The sequence below is a fragment of the Neoarius graeffei genome, chromosome 10 (assembly GCF_027579695.1).
Source record: "Neoarius graeffei isolate fNeoGra1 chromosome 10, fNeoGra1.pri, whole genome shotgun sequence".
In the NCBI taxonomy this organism is placed as follows: Eukaryota; Metazoa; Chordata; class Actinopteri; order Siluriformes; family Ariidae; genus Neoarius; species Neoarius graeffei.
Window position 1 is genome coordinate 24,218,959 of NC_083578.1, and position 17,763 is coordinate 24,236,721.

At 41.9% G+C, this 17,763-nt stretch overlaps 1 protein-coding gene across 5 annotated transcripts in view; it reads right to left on the reverse strand.

Moving 5' to 3' along the window:
* Positions 1–17,763, reverse strand: part of LOC132892975 (serine/threonine-protein kinase WNK2-like) — a 137,904-nt gene that overhangs the window by 16,996 nt on the left and 103,145 nt on the right. For all 5 annotated transcript variants that reach the window (XM_060931597.1, XM_060931596.1, XM_060931594.1 and 2 more), the window contains 5 exons: positions 13,894–14,528; positions 4,211–4,268; positions 3,953–4,026; positions 3,665–3,871; positions 2,937–3,310 (listed from right to left, as the gene is read on the reverse strand). In XM_060931597.1, coding sequence (XP_060787580.1) covers positions 2,937–3,310; positions 3,665–3,871; positions 3,953–4,026; positions 4,211–4,268; positions 13,894–14,528 — 1,348 coding nt within the window. The remainder of the gene's footprint in view (positions 1–2,936; positions 3,311–3,664; positions 3,872–3,952; positions 4,027–4,210; positions 4,269–13,893; positions 14,529–17,763) is intronic.

The window sequence follows — 17,763 nt, forward strand, 5'->3', positions numbered from 1 at the left end:
AAAGATGAAGATGAAGAGGAATTTCATCTTTCAGCACGACAATGACCCCCCAAAATTTTTGGAACGGCCCAGCCAGAGCCCAGACCTAAATCCAATTGAAAATCTGTGGGGTGACCTGAAGAGGGCTGTACACAAGACATGCCCTCGCAGTCTGACAGATTTGGAGCGCTTTTGCAAGAAAGAGTGGGTAAATATTGCCAAGTTTAGATGTGGCAGGTTGATAGACTCCGACCCAAAAAGACTGAATGCTGTAATTAAATCAAAAGGTGCTTCAACAAAGTATTAGTTTAAGGGTGTGCACACTTATGCAACCAGCTTATTGTACATTTTTTTTAAGTTTTTTTCCCCCTAACAGATTTTTTTTTCAATTGAATTGTACAGGTTATAGATCACATTAAAGGTGGGAAAAGTTTAGAAATTATTTATCGTGGTCTCAAGTTTTTCTGATGTAAAAAAAAAAATAGAATTTTTACGGGGTGTGTACATTTTTTATATCCACTGTAAAACTTATAATTGCAGGAACAAGTGGGGTTAGTTAAACTTTTGAGAGCAGGAAGTCCCAAACACACCTCATTAGTGCAGCCTGCAAGTACTCTGTACCCCATATCACACACGCACGCATTACAGTTGTATATGAACTGTATATGGCTTCATAGAACATATTTTGCACTGCAGTCTCAGTAAACACAAAACTTTAGTTAGGTTTTCCTTGTTCACATTATGTGCTCACTGATAAATTACAAAATTCTGACAGCATTAGTGCTTTTGTGCTCTGTCTAACAATTTACTCGACTTGAGGTGTTCGGGCACATTTCAAACACTTATCCATCAGGTTCGCCAGCTGACTTTGGGCGAGTGATGGAGTACACCCTGGGCAGGTCACCAATCTATTGCAGGGATAACACAGAGACAACCAATCATTCACACTCACATCCACACCTATGGGCAATTTAGTGTAGCCAGGTAACCAAATCCACATGTCTTTGGACTGTGAGAGGAAACCCATGCAGGCACGGGGACAACATGCAAACTCTACACAGAAAGGCCTCAGTTGGCCATGAGGTTCAAACCCAGAACTTTCTTGCTGTGAGGCACCACCATGCCGCTCTGTGAAATTATAATTTGACAAATCAAACTCTTTTTAGACATTCAAGTATCTGGATGAACAATAAGTATTCTGTGTTCAGAAAATAATGGTGATAAATGCATGCAATACAGTTTAAATTATCCTAATGTTAATGCTGTAGTAACATGCACAGAAACCAATAGGCATAACCTTCAATCTACAGTGTCTTGCAGAAGTATTCATCCGCCTTGGTGTTCGTCCTGTTTAGTCACATTACAAGCTGGAATTAAAATGGATTTTTGGGGGGTTAACACCATTGGATTTACACAACATGCCTACCACTTTAAAGGGGAAAATTGTTGTTTTATTGTGATACAAACAATAATTAAGATGAATAAACAGAAATCTGGAGTGTGCAGAGGTATTCACCCCCAAAGTAAGTACTTTGTAGAGCCATCTTTTGCTGCAATTACAGCTACAAGTCTCTTGGGATATGTCTTTATTAGCTTAACACATCTAACCACTGGGATTTTTGCCCATTCCTCAAGGCAAAACTGCTCCAACTCCTTCAAGTTAGATGGGTTGTGTTGGTGCACAGCAATCTTCAAGTTATGCCACAGATTTTCAATTGGATTGAGGTCTGGGCTTTGATTAGGCCATTCCAAGACATTTAAATGTTTCCCTTGAAACCACTCCAGTGTAGCTTTAGCAGTATGTTTAGGACTGTTGTCCTGCAAGAACGTGAACCTTCATCCCAGTTTCAAACCTCTGGCCGACTCAAACAGGTTTTCCTCCAGAACTGCCTTGTATTTAGTCCCATCCATCTTTCCTTCAGTCCTGACCAGCTTTCCTGTCCCTGCAGATGAAAAACATCCCCACAGCATGATGCTGCCACCACCATGCTTCATTGTAGGGATGGTGTTCTCAGGGTGTTGGGTTTGTGCCACACATGGCGTTTCCCATGATGGTCAAAAAGATAAATTTTAGTCTCATTTGACCAGAGAATCTTCTTCCATGTGTTTGGGGAGTCTGCCACATGCTGTTGGGCAAACTCCAAACATGTTTTCTTAAGCAATGACTTTTTTCTGGCCACTCTTCCATAAAGCCCCGCTCTGTGGAGTGTATGGCTTAAAGTGGTCCGATAGACAGATACTCCCATCTCCGCTGTGGATCTTTGCAGCTCCTTCAGTATTATCTTTAGTGTCTTTGTTGCATCTCTGATTAATGCCCTCCCTGCCTGGTCTGTGAGTTTTGGTGGGTGACCTTCTTTTTGTTAGGTTTGTTGTGGTGCCATATTCTTTCCATTTTGCTATAACTTATTTAATGGTGCTCCCTGGGATATTCAAAGTTTGGGATTTTTTTTTGTAACCCAACCCTGATCTATGCTTCTTCACAACTTTATCTCTGACCTGTTTGGAGGCTCCTTGGTTTTCATGTTGCTTGCTTAGTAGAGTTGTAGAGTCAGGGTCCTTCCAGAACAGGTTGATTTATACAGACATCATGTGACAGATCATGTGACACTTTGATTGCACACAGGTGGATCTTAATCAACTAATTATGTGACTTACGAAGTGAATTCGTTGGACCAGCTCTTATTTAGGGGGTTCATACAAAAAGGGGTGAATACCTATGCACACTCCAAATTTCTGTTTTTTCATCTTATTGTTTGTGTCACAATAAAACAACAATTTGCACCTTTAAAGTGGTAGGCATGTTGTGTAAATCAAATGGTGCTAACCCCCCAAAAATCCATTTTAATTCCAGCTTGTAGTTCAACAAAACAGGACAAACACCAAGGGGGATGAATACTTTTGCAAGGCACTGTATACTAATGAAGAAGCAGGAGTATGTGTAGTAGTGCTTTATTTACTTTTCTCTGAGCTTCTGCAGCTCCTTTTTCATGTCGGCGTCCTCAAACTCTGAATCGTTATCACTGCTGACATATGCAGAGTGGGCATGGCCATTAAGTACTGGTAGACGGTTGGGTGAATCAGAGCTCTGTACGCTGCTGCTGCGGCCAGAGCGACGAAAGAAAGCTACAGCACGCTTTACAAGATCACTTCCACTGTGCTCTGATTGGCTGGGGACAACCTGTGCAGGTTTATGGGGCAGAATCAAGTGGTTGTCCTCTTCACCAGAATCTGTAGAGACGTGGAAGCCATGCTGTGTTGCTGCATCCATGGACAAAGAGGTCTGAGCATGAGGCATTGAGGTCATGGCCTCCGCATTGGAAGTGAGCATGTTCTGCCAGGGGGGGGGGATAAAAAATAAAAATTGAACAACAAAAGTCAAAGCCTATGTTATATACACAACAAAAAAAAGAAAAGCACAGCCTAGAGGACAAATATTCTAACTAGGAATACAACGGTATGCTGGTCATATCTAGAATAGGATTATATACACTGGACATGCCTAGAATAACATTATATACACTCGTCATAGCTATAATATGAACTACCTTGATAATTGATTATCAGTTTAGAATCCAAGGAAGCACATAAAATTTGAAAACCTCAACATTCGACAGAAACACTTGGCTCAACTGATGAAATAAGAGTGCAGTGAAGAGCACATTTCATTAGAAAATTTCATTCACACCTGATAGAGGTTTGGAGGAGCTGAATAACGATTACTATGGCTCATTTGCATGGTTTGATCTCCGTTCTCATTTGCAGTAGAAATTCCAATATTTGTGATCACTGCAGCCTCTTCCTCCATGAGACCAGGTGCTGCAGAACTGCAGGAAGTTCGTCTCTTCCCGCCACGCTCCAAACTCTGGACGATATCCGGTGCCGTAGGAACAATCTAGAGATAATGGCTCCAGTAAATGGAAACACACATGCAATAGATAACGCAAAAGGTTAGAAACTTCGTGAGTCCTCCTACCTGGAAACGGCTTTTTGCGGTAGGGTGTCCATCAGAGTTACCCTCCAAGTCGGTTGTCAGCTGCTTATTTAGAGCTAAAGAATATGAACAAATATGAGTTTGTTCCTAAATCAGTCAGTCATTTCCAGCTCATATTCAGTTCATTTCCAGGCTAATTATTTCCTTTAACGGGAAGTAAAGTTAACCTGGTTTGAAATAACCCCCAAAAAAGTTCCTCCATGGACTAACACAAAAACATACAGGAGACACACCACTTACGAGCAACAGCAGAGTCAGTTAAGGTACCGAGACTATCAGTCCTCTCTGGAATCTGAGGCTGAAAGAGGGAACAAAAGAGGGAAACAAATATAGGAACTGAAGCAGAAAATTAGGATAAATACATCCATGACAGACCAAACAAACTGTTATTTGATCAATGCATTTCAGCAGGTATGTCTTTACCACAGGGGGAAAAAAATAGATGCTAGCTTTTCTTTTGCAGAAATGATGTTTGAGTTACATAATTTTATTTTCTTTATTACATGAAGTAATTAAATGGCATTCTTGAAAATAAGCTTGTGGATTTCAGATATAATCTCTGTGTATTAAAATCACTAAAATCTACACTGCCTGGTGCAAAAAAAAAAAAAAAGGCCCACACTAATATTTTGTTGGACCACCTTTTGCTTTGAATATGGCATGCATTCACCATATTCATTGTTTCGACACCCTATGCAGTGTCACACATTTATTTGAATCCAGAATTGCATTAATTTTTTGCCATATTAATTTTTATGGGTGATTGTGGTAGCGGGGGTGTGGTTAAATGCTGGTTTGTGAGTGGAGGACAAGGCCAGGGAAGGTGAGTGGCAAAACGATCACACCTGTGTTTAATTGATGCGGTGTGCGTATGCGTGTGTTTTGTAGTGATGGCTGATAAGGAGGGAGAAAGTGGAGAGGAGGCTCTTCTCCTGAACAGAACGTTCGTGTGTTGTGTGTGTAGTGTGTGACATGCATTAGTCGTGGCTGAAAAGCTATTTAGATATAAAACTAGCAAAATTTACCATCACTAACCCCCTACCTGTGCTTCAAATGTTCCACCCATTCTCAGGAACATTTACACTGGTGCTGAAACCTGGGAGCAGTGAAGGGAGCATTGAAGGGAACTGCATGCATGGAGTCCTCACCCTTCAAGGAGCTGGTCCATGTTTTCGCTGCCACCCAGCATAAACAGCACCAAGTGCTGCTTGCCCTGCACAAGGAGCAGGATCAGCAAGCTTTGAAGCCTTGCTGCAGGTCCATCAGGAGGATCGACAGGCGTTCCGGAACCTGTTTGTGTCGACGGAGCCTTCGGCTGCTGTGTCTGCTTACTTCCCCCACATCACCTTAGCAAAAATGAGGCCTTATGATGACCCTGAGGCATTCCTGGCTCTGTGCGAGCAAGTTACGAAGGCGTGGGGGTGGCCAGTCGAGCAGCAAACAGCTTGCCTACTGCCGCTCTTGACCTGAGAGGCCCAGTTCACCGTCCAACAACTCCCTGCCAACAACCAGCTGGACTATGCTGACCTAAGGCAAGGCATCCTGCAGTACATCAGCCACACCCCAGAACAACAACAACATCAGCACTTCCACACCCTGACTCTGGAGGGGGTTGGCCAACTGTTCGCATTTGTCCAACAGCTCCAGGACACCTGCCAGTGGTGGCTGAGGACAGAAGATTGTGACATCAATGCGGTGGTGCTGGAACAGTTCATTGCTCGTCTGCTGGGAGGGACAGCAGAGTGGGTCCAGTGCCACCACCCAGCTTCACTGGACCGGGCAATCGCATTGGCAGAGGACCACCTGGCAGTGGTTCCAGCAGCAGGCAGACATCCTGGACAAAATCTGCCAACCACATGCTGTGCCCTACCTGGATGATATTGTTAAATATAGCAATGACTGGCCATGGCACGTAAAACTTCTCATGGCAGTCCTAGAATGGTTGAGACATGCAGGACTCATAGCTAACCCAAAGAAGTGTGCGATTGGATGGGTGGAAGTACAGTATCTGGCTTCCACTTGGGTCACGGGCAGGTACGTTCCCAACTTGACAAGACTACAGCAGTTGTGATCTGCCTGAGGCACAAGTCCAAAAAGGGGGTGAGAGTTCCTGGGGCTTGCTGGCTACTATCGTACGTTTATACCCAACTATTTGGACATCACCAGCCCACTGACTCATCTCACTAAAAAAGGGGCACCAGGTCTGGTCCAGTGGACAGAGTAGTGCCAACAGGCTTTCACCAAGGTAAAGGCTGCACTGTGTGTAAGCCACTGTTACAGTCCTTTGACTCTTCTCTCCCCTTTATTTTACAGATGGACGTGTCAGACAGAGGGCTGGGGGCTGTTCTGTCCCAGGCAGTGGAGGGGGAGGACTGCCCGGTGCTATACATAAGCTGCAAGCTTTCAGGGTGAGAGACAAAGTACAGCACCATTGAAAATGAGTGTTTGGCCATCAAATGGGTAGTCCTCACCCTCCAATACTACCTGCTGGGGTGCCCTTTCACCCTCTGCTCAGATCACACCCCACTCCAGTGTCTCCACTGCATGAAAGATGCCAATGCATGGACTGCCCGTTGGTATCTAGCCTTCCAGCCCTTCAAATTCAAGGGGCTCCACAGGCCAAGGACACAGATAATGGTGGCAGACTATCTTTCCCATCCGTGTGTGTATGTGTGTGTGTGTGTATGAGCTGCAGGCCGGATGATGCCGGTTTGTGAATGGAGGGCAAGGCCAGGGAAGGTGCACGGCAAAACAATCACACCTGTGTTTAATTGATGCTCTGTGTGTTTGTGTGTGTGTGTGTGGTGATGACTGAGGGCTGATAAGGAGGGGGAGAGCGGAGAGGAGGCTCTTCTCCCAAATGGAGCATTTGTGTGTTGTGTGCGTAGTGTGCAACACACAGTAGCCACAGCTGAAAAGCTATTTAGAAATTAAAGTAGCAAAATTTACCACCGCTACCCGCCTGCCTGTGCTTCAGTTTCCACCCACCCACTCTCGGGGACATTTACAGCGATCTTCAGCTGAACCACTCCGTAAGTCTTCTCCAGCACATCCCAAGGATTTTCAATGGGATTAATGTCAGGACTCTATTGTGGCCATTTCATGTGTAAAAATGATTCCTCAGGATCCCTGAACCACGCTTTCACAATTTAAGCCTGATGAATCCTGGCATCATTGTCCTGGAATATGCCCATGCCATCAGGAAAGAAAAAAAATCCATTGATGGAATAATCTATTCATTCAGTCCATTCAGGTAGTCAGCTGACTATTTTCTTGCGACATAATGTTGTAGAGTATTGACCTGACCAACTGAAGCAACTCCATATCATAACACTGCCTCCAGAGACTCATACAGTGGCCATTATGCATGAAGGGTGCATCGCTTCATGTGCTTTCCTTCTTACTCTGACACACCCATTGGTCTGAAATAGGGTAAATCTGGACTCAGACCACATGACCTTTTTCCATTGGTCTAAAGTTCAATCTTTATGCTCTCTAAAATACTGAAGCCTGTTCTTCCAATTAGCTTCACTAACGAGTGGTTTTCTGATGGCCACACAACTGCTTAGTCCCAGTCCTTCAAGTTCTTGTCACATTGTGCATATAGAAATGCTCATTTTTCACATTTTACTAGTGCATCTCAATTACAATATTGTGAAAAACTTCATTTTTTCCACAATTTAATTCAAAAAGATAAACTTTTATATATTGTATATTCATTACATGTAAAATGAAATATTTCAAACCTTTTTTGTTTTAATTTTGATGATTGTTTATAGCTCATGAAAATCAGAAATCCAGTATCTCAAATTATTAGAATAATTTCCTAAGATCAGTCAAAAAAAAAAAAAAAGGATTTACAATACAGAAATGTCCAACCTCTGAAAAAGTATGTTAATTTATATACTCAATACTTGGTTGGGGCTCCTTTACTACGAATTACTGTGTCCACGCGGCATGGCATGGAGGCAATCAGCCTATGGCACTGCTGATGTGTTATTGAAGCACAGGTTGCTTTGCTAGCAGCCTTCAGCCGTCTGTATTTTTGGATCGGGTGTTTCTCATCTTCCTCTTGACAATACCCCATAGATTCTATAAGGGGTTCAGGTCAGGTGAGTTGGCTGGCCAATCAAGCACAGTCATATCATGGTCAGCAAACCATTTGGTAGTGGTTTTGGCACTGTGGGAAGGTGCCAAGTCCTGTTGGAAAAGGAAACTGACATCTCCATAAAGCTTGTCAATAGATGGAAGCATAAAATGCTCTAAAATCTCCTGATAGATGGCTATGTTGACTTTGGACTTGATAAAACACAATAGACAAACACCAGCAGATGACATGGCAACCCAAATCACAGACTGTGGAAACTTCACACTGGACTTCAAAACACCTTGGATTCTGTGCCTCTCCACTCTTCCTTCAAATTCTAGGACCTTGGTTTCCAAATGAAATGCAAAATTTACTTTCATCGGAAAAGAGGACTTTGGACCACTGCACAAACAGTCCAGTTCTTTCTCTCCTTAGCCCAGGTAGGACACTCTCCAAAGTTCTTGAATCGACATTTCTTGACAATCCTCTCAAGACTGAGGTCATCCCTGTTGCTTGTGCACCTTTTCCACCTAGCCTTTTCAGGAATGACCTTCTGTGGCTTACCCTCCTTATGGAGGCTGTCGATGATTGTCCTGGGATAGGTTTCCCAGAAGCCTTTTAACGTTAAGAACATCTTAACTACAGTAGGAGAGTGTTCATTGTGCTACTTGCTCTACCATTTAATGATGATCATTGCGCTACGATGCTTTTAGGAAACTCAGCACTGAAATAGAATGAGGGATACATAGTATGCACACTGTTTTACTCAAACTCGAAATGAAATATTCTAGAGTTTTTTTTTTTATTTTGTGCACTGTAGGCCATATTTATCAAAATTAAGATAGAAAAATGCTTGAACATTTTAGTTTACATATAATGAGTCTAGAATGTATGAAATTTTCCATATATTTAAATAACTGATGGAAATTATTGAACTTTTTCACAATATTCTAATTTTTTGAGATGCACAAGTAAATTGACATGAGATATACTGTCGAATTTTTAGAATTTGTCTTCGCCATGTGTTTAAGTAATCTCCAATCATGGTCAGTTGAAATTTTTTTTTCGACCACATTTCTTCCACAAAGTTGACAGTTCACCACTGTCCTTCCAAGTTTAAATAATGTGTTGGACAGTTCTGAATCCAATTCCAGTAATTTCAGCAATCTCCTTAGTTGTTTTCTTTGCTTGTTGCAGGCCAATAATTTGACCCTTCTGAAATGCAGTAACATCTTTCCCATAACCATGGAATACAACTTCCGACATGGTTGTTTAAGAAAGGAAAAGCTACTGACTGCATCAATTAAGGTTAAAAAGAATTGCTGCTAGCTGAAAAATTGTTTTATCACTGCAGTAATAAAAACAATCTAAGGCTCTTAAGTATTTTCTCATTTAAATCCAAACGACTTTTTTTTTAGGCCAGTAAGTGTATTTGAGCAAGTATAGTAGCAGAATGTTAAGTTTTTAAAATTTGTTACTTGCATGTCTGTTCAAGTTACCAATCAAAAGTTTAGACACACCTGATGATCGGAGTTTGTCAGTTTACTCTATAATAATAATAATAATAATAATAATAATAATAGACATAGCAAAAAAGAAATACGTTATAGCCAAGACATTAAACAATTAACAATTTAAGTAATGCATTTGTCAAACAAATCAAAACTATTTAATATTTTAAATTCCTAATAAAATCCTTGGTATCATCTCAACCAAATTTATAAGTCAGTTTCACCAAGGAGATTTTTTTTTTTTTGTTCCCAAATAAGCCAGAAGCACCTTGTTGCTTTAAAAGTAAAAAGTACTTGCTTAGGGAATCAATTAAATTTTAAATAAAAACTACTAAAATATCAGAAATTTGTACATGGGCAACTACACTATTTACCGTACTATATGCACTGAAATGGAAAAATACATATTAAATCCAGTACGTTAAAACATTTAACTGGTAGTGTACCTTCTATAAGCTGCATATAAATAAAATAAAACTGTTTTAAATCCAGTGTTCCCAATGAAATGGAGGGTTGTGGTAGCTTCAATAGTCTATACAGATTCATGACAAATTTCTTTTTAGTGTTGCCAGTTTGGATTGAACGAGTCAAATGTGATCCTCCAGATATTGTCTATATTACTACTAGCTTGCAATGTATTGCAAGCCAGTATCTCTTCATATACACACACATATATATATATATATATATATATATATATATATATATATATATATATATATATATATATATATATACACCCACACACACACACACATATATACACACACACATATGCGCACACACACACACACACACACACACACACTGTTCATTGTGACATTCTATGGCAAGTTAACATGCATGATAAGGGTGCATGTACACGTACACTACCATTCAAAAGTTTGGGGTCACTTTGAAATGTCCTTATTTTTGAAAGAAAAGCACTGTTCTTTTCAATGAAGATCACTTTAAACTAATCAGAAATACACTCTATACATTGCTAATGTGGTAAATGACTATTCTAGCTGCGAATGTCTGTTTTTTGGTGCAATATCGCCATAGGTGTATAGAGGCCCATTTCCAGCAACTCTCACTCCAGTGTTCTAATGGTACAATGTGTTTGCTCATTGCCTCAGAAGGCTAATGGATGATTAGAAAACCCTTGTACAATCATGTTAGCACAGCTGAAAACAGTTGAGCTCTTTAGAGAAGCTATAAAACTGACCTTCCTTTGAGCAGATTGAGTTTCTGGAGCATCACATTTGTGGGGTCGATTAAATGCTCAAAATGGCCAGAAAAATGTCTTGACTATATTTTCTATTCATTTTACAACTTATGGTGGGAAATAAAAGTGTGACTTTTCATGGAAAACACAAAATTGTCTGGGTGACCCCAAACTTTTGAACAGTAGTGTACACTGTGCATGTTGTGTGAAAATTGTATGTTGTTGCATTTAATCCAAAGAAACCAACTTTCTTTGGCATTTTCTCTCTGAAAACATTGCTTTTCACCATTTTCCGTCAACAATATTTGAAAAGTGAAATTATTGTGCATCTTTAATAGTATTGCAAAAAGCACCACAGGCTGAGTCTTTGACATAACTTCCACAGTTGCTCTAAAAATTAATGAATGCCTCTTGATAAAAACTTGAAGGCCAGATACAGATCACCTCTTTACATGCTTCTATAATTAGTGTCCTTGCTGGCTGCTAGCTGCAATACTTAAATACAACCTCAAATCAGAAAAAAAGTTGGGAAAGTATGTTGAAATTAAAACTGAAAATGAGTTTTAAAAATATTTGACTTATATTGCACTCAAAACAGAACACCAGCACATTATTTGATGTTTTACCTCAGGAATTTTATTGTCCCCCCAAATGAACACTTCTCAATTTCGATTCTTGCAACACATTTCATGAAACGTTGGGACGGTAAAGCACTTACCACTTTTAATATTGCCATTCCTTCTCACAACACTTAAAGATGTTTAGGGACTGAAGACACCAAGTGATTAACTGTCTTGCCATCCCATTCTTCCTGTACACAGGTCTTAAAGTGTACAACAGTACGAAGTCATCGTCATTTTTTGTTTCAAAATTCACCACACATTCTCTCTTGGAGACAGAGGGGACAGGCACCCACTCCTTCCACAGCCATGTCTTTGTAATGTCTGCAGAATGTGGTTTTACATTGTCTTGTTGAAATATCCCTGGAAAAGATGTCGTCTTGAAGGTAGCATATGTTGCTCCAAAATTGCAATGTACTTTTATGCATTATTGCTGCAATCACAAAAAGTTACCTTTGCCTAGGGCACTGACAACCCCATACCATAGCCAACCCTGGCTTTTGGACTTGTTGCTGTTAACATTCTGGATGGTCCTTTTCATCTTTGGTCCAGAGCATACGGAGTCCATTTCTTTAAAACAAAAAACAAAACCTGGAATACTGATTTTATCACAGGTTTCCACTGCATGATGGTCCATCCAAGATGCCTCCAAGTCCAGAGAAGTTGATGGCACTTCTGGACACAGTCAACATAAGGCTTCCTTTTTGCACAGTAAAGGTTTAACTGGCATTTATGGATGTAACTCCATGCTGTAGTGTTTGCCAAAGTAATCCCGAGCCCATGTGGTAATATCAGCTATAGATGAATGACTGATCCTGATGAAGTGCCGTCTGAGGGATCAGAGATCACGGGTGTTCAGCTTAGGCTTGTGCCCTTGCCCTTTATGCACTGAAATTCCTCCAGATTCCTTGAATCATTTAATGATATTATGCACCATAAAGGGTGAAATATCCAAATCCCTTCCTATCTTTCTTTGAGGAACATTGTTTTTAAAACATTTCAATTATTTTCTTACGCGTTTGATGACAAACGAGATCCTTGGCCTATCTTTGCTCCCCAAAGGCTAGGCCTTTCCTGGATACTGATTGTCACCTGTTGACGTCATCTGTTTCAAATCACATCATTCTTTAATTGTTTTACCTCATTACTAGCCATAAAATTTCCCCCGTCCCAACTTTTTTTTTGGAATGCATTACAGGCCTGAAATACAGGAATGGATGCATATTAGGCCCCGGTCACACCGCCCGAACTTTGCTGGAGCGTTCCTTGAACGGTAGGGAGGGGGGGCCGAATTTCGACAACGCTGGTCACCGCGCACAAAATGGGAAAAAATTCGAAAACACGGGCGTTGGCTTAGCGGTGCACCGCTGAAGTCGGCGTTGCTTTAGCGTTGGTTTAGCGGTGACGCGAGCGTTGGTATAGCGGCGTTCTGCGCATGCGGGCTTTGGCTCGGCGGGGGTATAAAGTTGGTTTAGCACCAATCATAGCAAGTCTCTCAGCATCCATGGTGATACAGTTTTACTGTAACTTTGAGCAAATTCGATATAGATGAGGTCTGAACTCAATGGCAGCTCGATTCCAAATGAGCTCCTGGTCCATTTCTCCCCGTATTTATAGCCAAATTCTGGTCCCACTCCGACACCTCTATACCAACGCCAAACCAAAGTTCATCACCGCCATGGACAGCTGCTTCAACGCCCGACACCGTTCCAGCAACCCCGTGTCCGCTCGTAAAACGCTTACAACCGCTCCACCGAAGTTTGTGCAACATTTAATCGCTGCCCGGGCAACGCTGGCGAAGCAGCGGTGGTCCAGCGTTCAAGATTTCTGCGTTGGCCTAGCGGACCCAAGCGTCCACGAACTTGCGTCTAGCGGTGCCAAACTTTGACTGGGCGTTGGTGGAGCGGGGGTGAACTTTGCCGGGGCGGAAAATTGCCCCCTCCTCACCGCTCGCAATATTTTGTGCAGCTCAAAACTTTCGGAGCGGTAGGAGGGCCCCTCGAGAAACATCAGCGGTGGCCGAGCGTATACGGCGTTGCTTTAACGGGGGCCAACTTTTGTTAAACGGTGGTGAACGGTTACGAGCGGTGATGAATTTTTTTCACCGCTCCAGGAACGCTCCAGCAAAGTTCGGGCGGTGTGACCGGGGCCTTAACAAATGAAATGAAGTTGACCAGACAAAACATGAAATATCTTTGGTTCATACATGTCTGCAATGAAATACAAGTCAAAGTAAATTCAGAAAATCACTTGTTTCTCTTTTATTTGCATTTTCCACACCATCCCAACTTTTTCTGATTTGAGGTTGTATTATTACCAGATGTAAACCAATTATGCCAAGTTACTGTATATTAATGTTTCAGTTTTACAAATGAATATAAAAACACACTGGCTGGACAAGATTCCTCTTTATATTATTCTCTAATTAGTGTCGCTTCACAGAATGTTTATTGCTGATGTTTATGTTTATTGCTAAATGCTTAGAGGTCTATTTTTACCAGTATCTCCCCTCTTCTCAGTGGTCCATCGCTGCTTTGGCTGTCTGATACCGGAGGTGAGCCAGGAGGATCTGAAGTTGAGCTTGCAGATTGTGAGGGATTATGCTCCTGGTACAGAAGGTTCCTGAGCTTCTCATCAAGTGTCTTTATTGTTCTATCGGTGAACTCTAGTCTAGGAGGCCCTTCCCCATCAGACTCAGCTGGCCCACTCCCTGGCTGTGTGTGTGAAGTGGTAGGCCCTGATGTAGTAGTAGGAGGACCTTGTTGTGTTTGATGAGCAGGGCTCTGAGGCTGCGACTGTGTAGGAGGTGGAACAGGTGTGGAAAATGGCTGCTGAAGTACTACTGGTTGAATCTGGGTCAAAGATGTGTCTGAGACAGGGATGGGGTCATTACTAGGTGGCTGGGGAGGGGGTGCATTTTTAATGTTATCAGCCTGAGACGTGGGAGGGACAACAGGACAGCATGGGATGTCGGCAGCCATGGATATTCCTGCTAAAGGAGTGCTTTGAGGATCGTCCACTGCTTGAGTCTGTTCGGGGACACTGACGGCGATGTTAGACACTGGTAGGTTGTTCTGGAGAGGTTTGGCTTCACCTATGCTAATATCTTGCATTTGAGCTGCAGGTGTATCCTCTGTCAGAGAAAAGGGGGAGGGGAGATTAACCTAAATAAAACAAATTTACAAGGTACTGACTCAGCAAACTGCATTTATTCAGTAACAACCCAACACCTGTCTTTGTGTATATATTAGACAGAAACCTAATCTGGGCCCCATTTTCCATCTTTTATAGTCCAAATGTTTACTAGGGACAAAAATGATCCAACTCATTCTAGTATTGAGTTAGAACAAGATAACTGGCAACTGCAAAAAACGGCTATATAAATGTATTCCCATCTCTGATGCAGCACCCCGTTCAGTGCCTGTCGATTATCACACGGGCTGTTTTCTGATATTTACAAAAAGAGAGGTCACTCAGAATTCATGAAGAAATCCATTTCCAAAGTAATGCCTGAATATTTAGCTGAGGACAATATGGAAGGACACATTTTGAACTTGATGGCTGTCCCTATTTATTTGAACCAAAGTACAGTGGCTTGCAAAAGTATTCATCCCCCTTGGTGTTGGTCCTGTTTTGTCGCATTACAAGCTGGAATTAAAATGGATTTTTGGAGGGTTAGCACCATTTGATTTACACAACATGCCGACCACTTTAAAGGTGCACATTGTTCTTTTATTGTGACACAAACAATAATTAAGATGAACAAAAAAACCCCAGAAATCTGGAGTGTGCGTAGGTATTAGAGGTCTGCGCGGGACAGAATTTTCAGTCCCGCTCCCACCCGCTCCCGCATTGTGCAGTCCCGCCCGCCCGCTCCCGCAAAGAATTATGATTTTCAGTCCCGCTCCCGCCCGCGCCTGCCATATTTTGTCCCGCTCCCGCCCGCAAATCCCGCATGATGCAGACGTTCGCGTTATTTCTCACGAAAGTTTTTGTCATTGGCTTGGGGAATTAAACATGCTGAGCTTAGCTGAGCTCTCCACTGACCGATCCTTCATTTATTGTAAGTTTATTGTTTAGACTCTGACATTCTGCTGACACATTCCAAGTTGAGCGCTGCATGCGCTCATGATTGACAGCTCTCGCTTTGATTGACAGCTCTCGCTTTGCGCACTCGCACTTCCGAGTCTGTGGCGTTATGATTCCAACCGCGATTTCATTCTCCTCTCATATGAAGTGCTGTGCAACCACAACCAGCTCCTCAGATTATACACTGTCTATTTCTAGCTTTAAATTGAACAATCTGTGCGATACACAGTCCTTTTTAATACTAGTTAATTCTTTTTAATACTTTTTTTAATGCTTAGGACTAATACTCGACTTTTTAACGGTAAATGTACAGTATCTCTTTTTAAAGCAGCACTTACTTCTGAAGCACTGTGAGCTTCACTAGAGGAGCTCTGCTCTTCTGCCATGATCGGAGATCTCAAACACGGAAGAGCGGAAAGGAATCGGAAACGTACGCGAGATTAGACCACATTCGCAAATTTAGGCATCTTAAAATGTTTTTATTAATGCCAAATAAAATATCCAGCATAAATTATATACGATAGACATAAATTAATAATTTATAAATTTTATTTTAAACACGTTTTTAGTTAGCGGGACTGCAGCTTATCACCTCTCCCGCCCGCGCCCGCATTGTGCACTCCCCCTCCCGCCCCCGCCCGCAATGAGCTTTCAAAATTTGTCCTGCGCCGCACTGCTTTGCGTCGGGTCCTGCGGGACTCCCGTGGGAGTGCAGGGCTCTAATAGGTATTCACCCCTTTCATATGAAACCCCTAAATAAGAGCTGGTCCAACCAATTCACTTCATAAGTCACATAATTAGTTGATTAAGATCCACCTGTGTGCAATCAAAGTGTCACATGGTCTGTCACATGATGTCTGTATAAACCAACCTATTCTGGAAGGACCCTGACTCTGCAACAGTACTAAGCAGTGAAAACCAAGGAGCCTCCAAACAGGTTAGAGACAAAGTTGTGGAGAAGATAGGTCAGGGTTGGGTTATAAAAAATATCCCACACTTTGAATATCCCAGGGAGAACCATTAAATCCATTATAGCAAAATGGAAAGAATATGGCACCACTACAAACCTGATGAGAAGGCCGCCCACCAAAACTCACAGACCGGGCAAGGAGGGCATTAATCAGAGATGCAAAAAAGACACCAAAGTTAACACTGAAGGAGCTGCAAAGAGCCACAGCGGAGATGGGAGTATCTGTCCATAGGACCACTTTAAGCCATACAATCAACAGAGTGGGGCTTAATGAAAGAGAGGCCAGAGAAAAGTCATTGCTTAAAAAACACATTTGGAGTTTGGCCAACAGCATGTGGCAGACTCCCCAAACACATGGAAGAAAATTCTCTGGTCAAATAAGAAAAAAATTGAACTTTTTGGCCAGCATGGGAAATGCCATGTGTGGTATAAACCCAACACCCTGAAAACACCATTCCTACAATGAAGCATGGTGGTGGCAGCATCATGCTGTGGGGATATTTTTCATCTGCAGGGACAGGAAAGCTGGTCAGGACTGAAGGAAAGATGGATAGCACTAAATACAATTTATTTTTTAAAAGATTTTTTGGGGCTTTTTTCACCTTTATTATTGGATAGGACAGTGTAGAGACAGGAAATGAGCAGGAGAGAGACGGGGAGGGATCGGGAAATGACCTTGGGCTGGAATCGAACCCGGGTCCCCGGATTTATGGGATGGCGCCTTATCCACCTGAGCCACGATGCCCCCTGAGTTGTATCATTTTTGTCCCTAGTAAACATTTGGACTATAAAAGCTGGAAAATAGAGCCCAGATTAGGTTTCCATCTAATATATACACAAAGACAGGGACTGTACATCAGAGACTGTAAGCAGAGAAAAGTAAAACAATGGCTGTATAAATAGCAATTTTTTACATATTCTTTACAGTTATTGAGGTAAACAAACAGGCACATCTCTGTAGGGATCCTTTGGTCATTTGGCCACACTTATAAAATTATGAGCCTATCAGTGGCAAAAACCAAAAGTTTACTTTGTCGCGGATGTTTTCCACAGAGTGGAGTGAAAATTTTATTGGATTAGCAAACTTTGAGAGATCATTGACAAAAGGGTGATTTAGAATTCAGATATTTGTACATAGATGACTGCAAGAAATAACAGAAGTTAATGCTCCAATTTCCACATACCTTATGCATGAGCCTTGTCTGATACAAAATAAAGCACCAGAAGGTGGTTCTGGAAATGGGCTTTAGTTTCAGTTGTCTATATGCATTGCATCCACTCAAAACTTTATTTTCAACGATGATTTTTT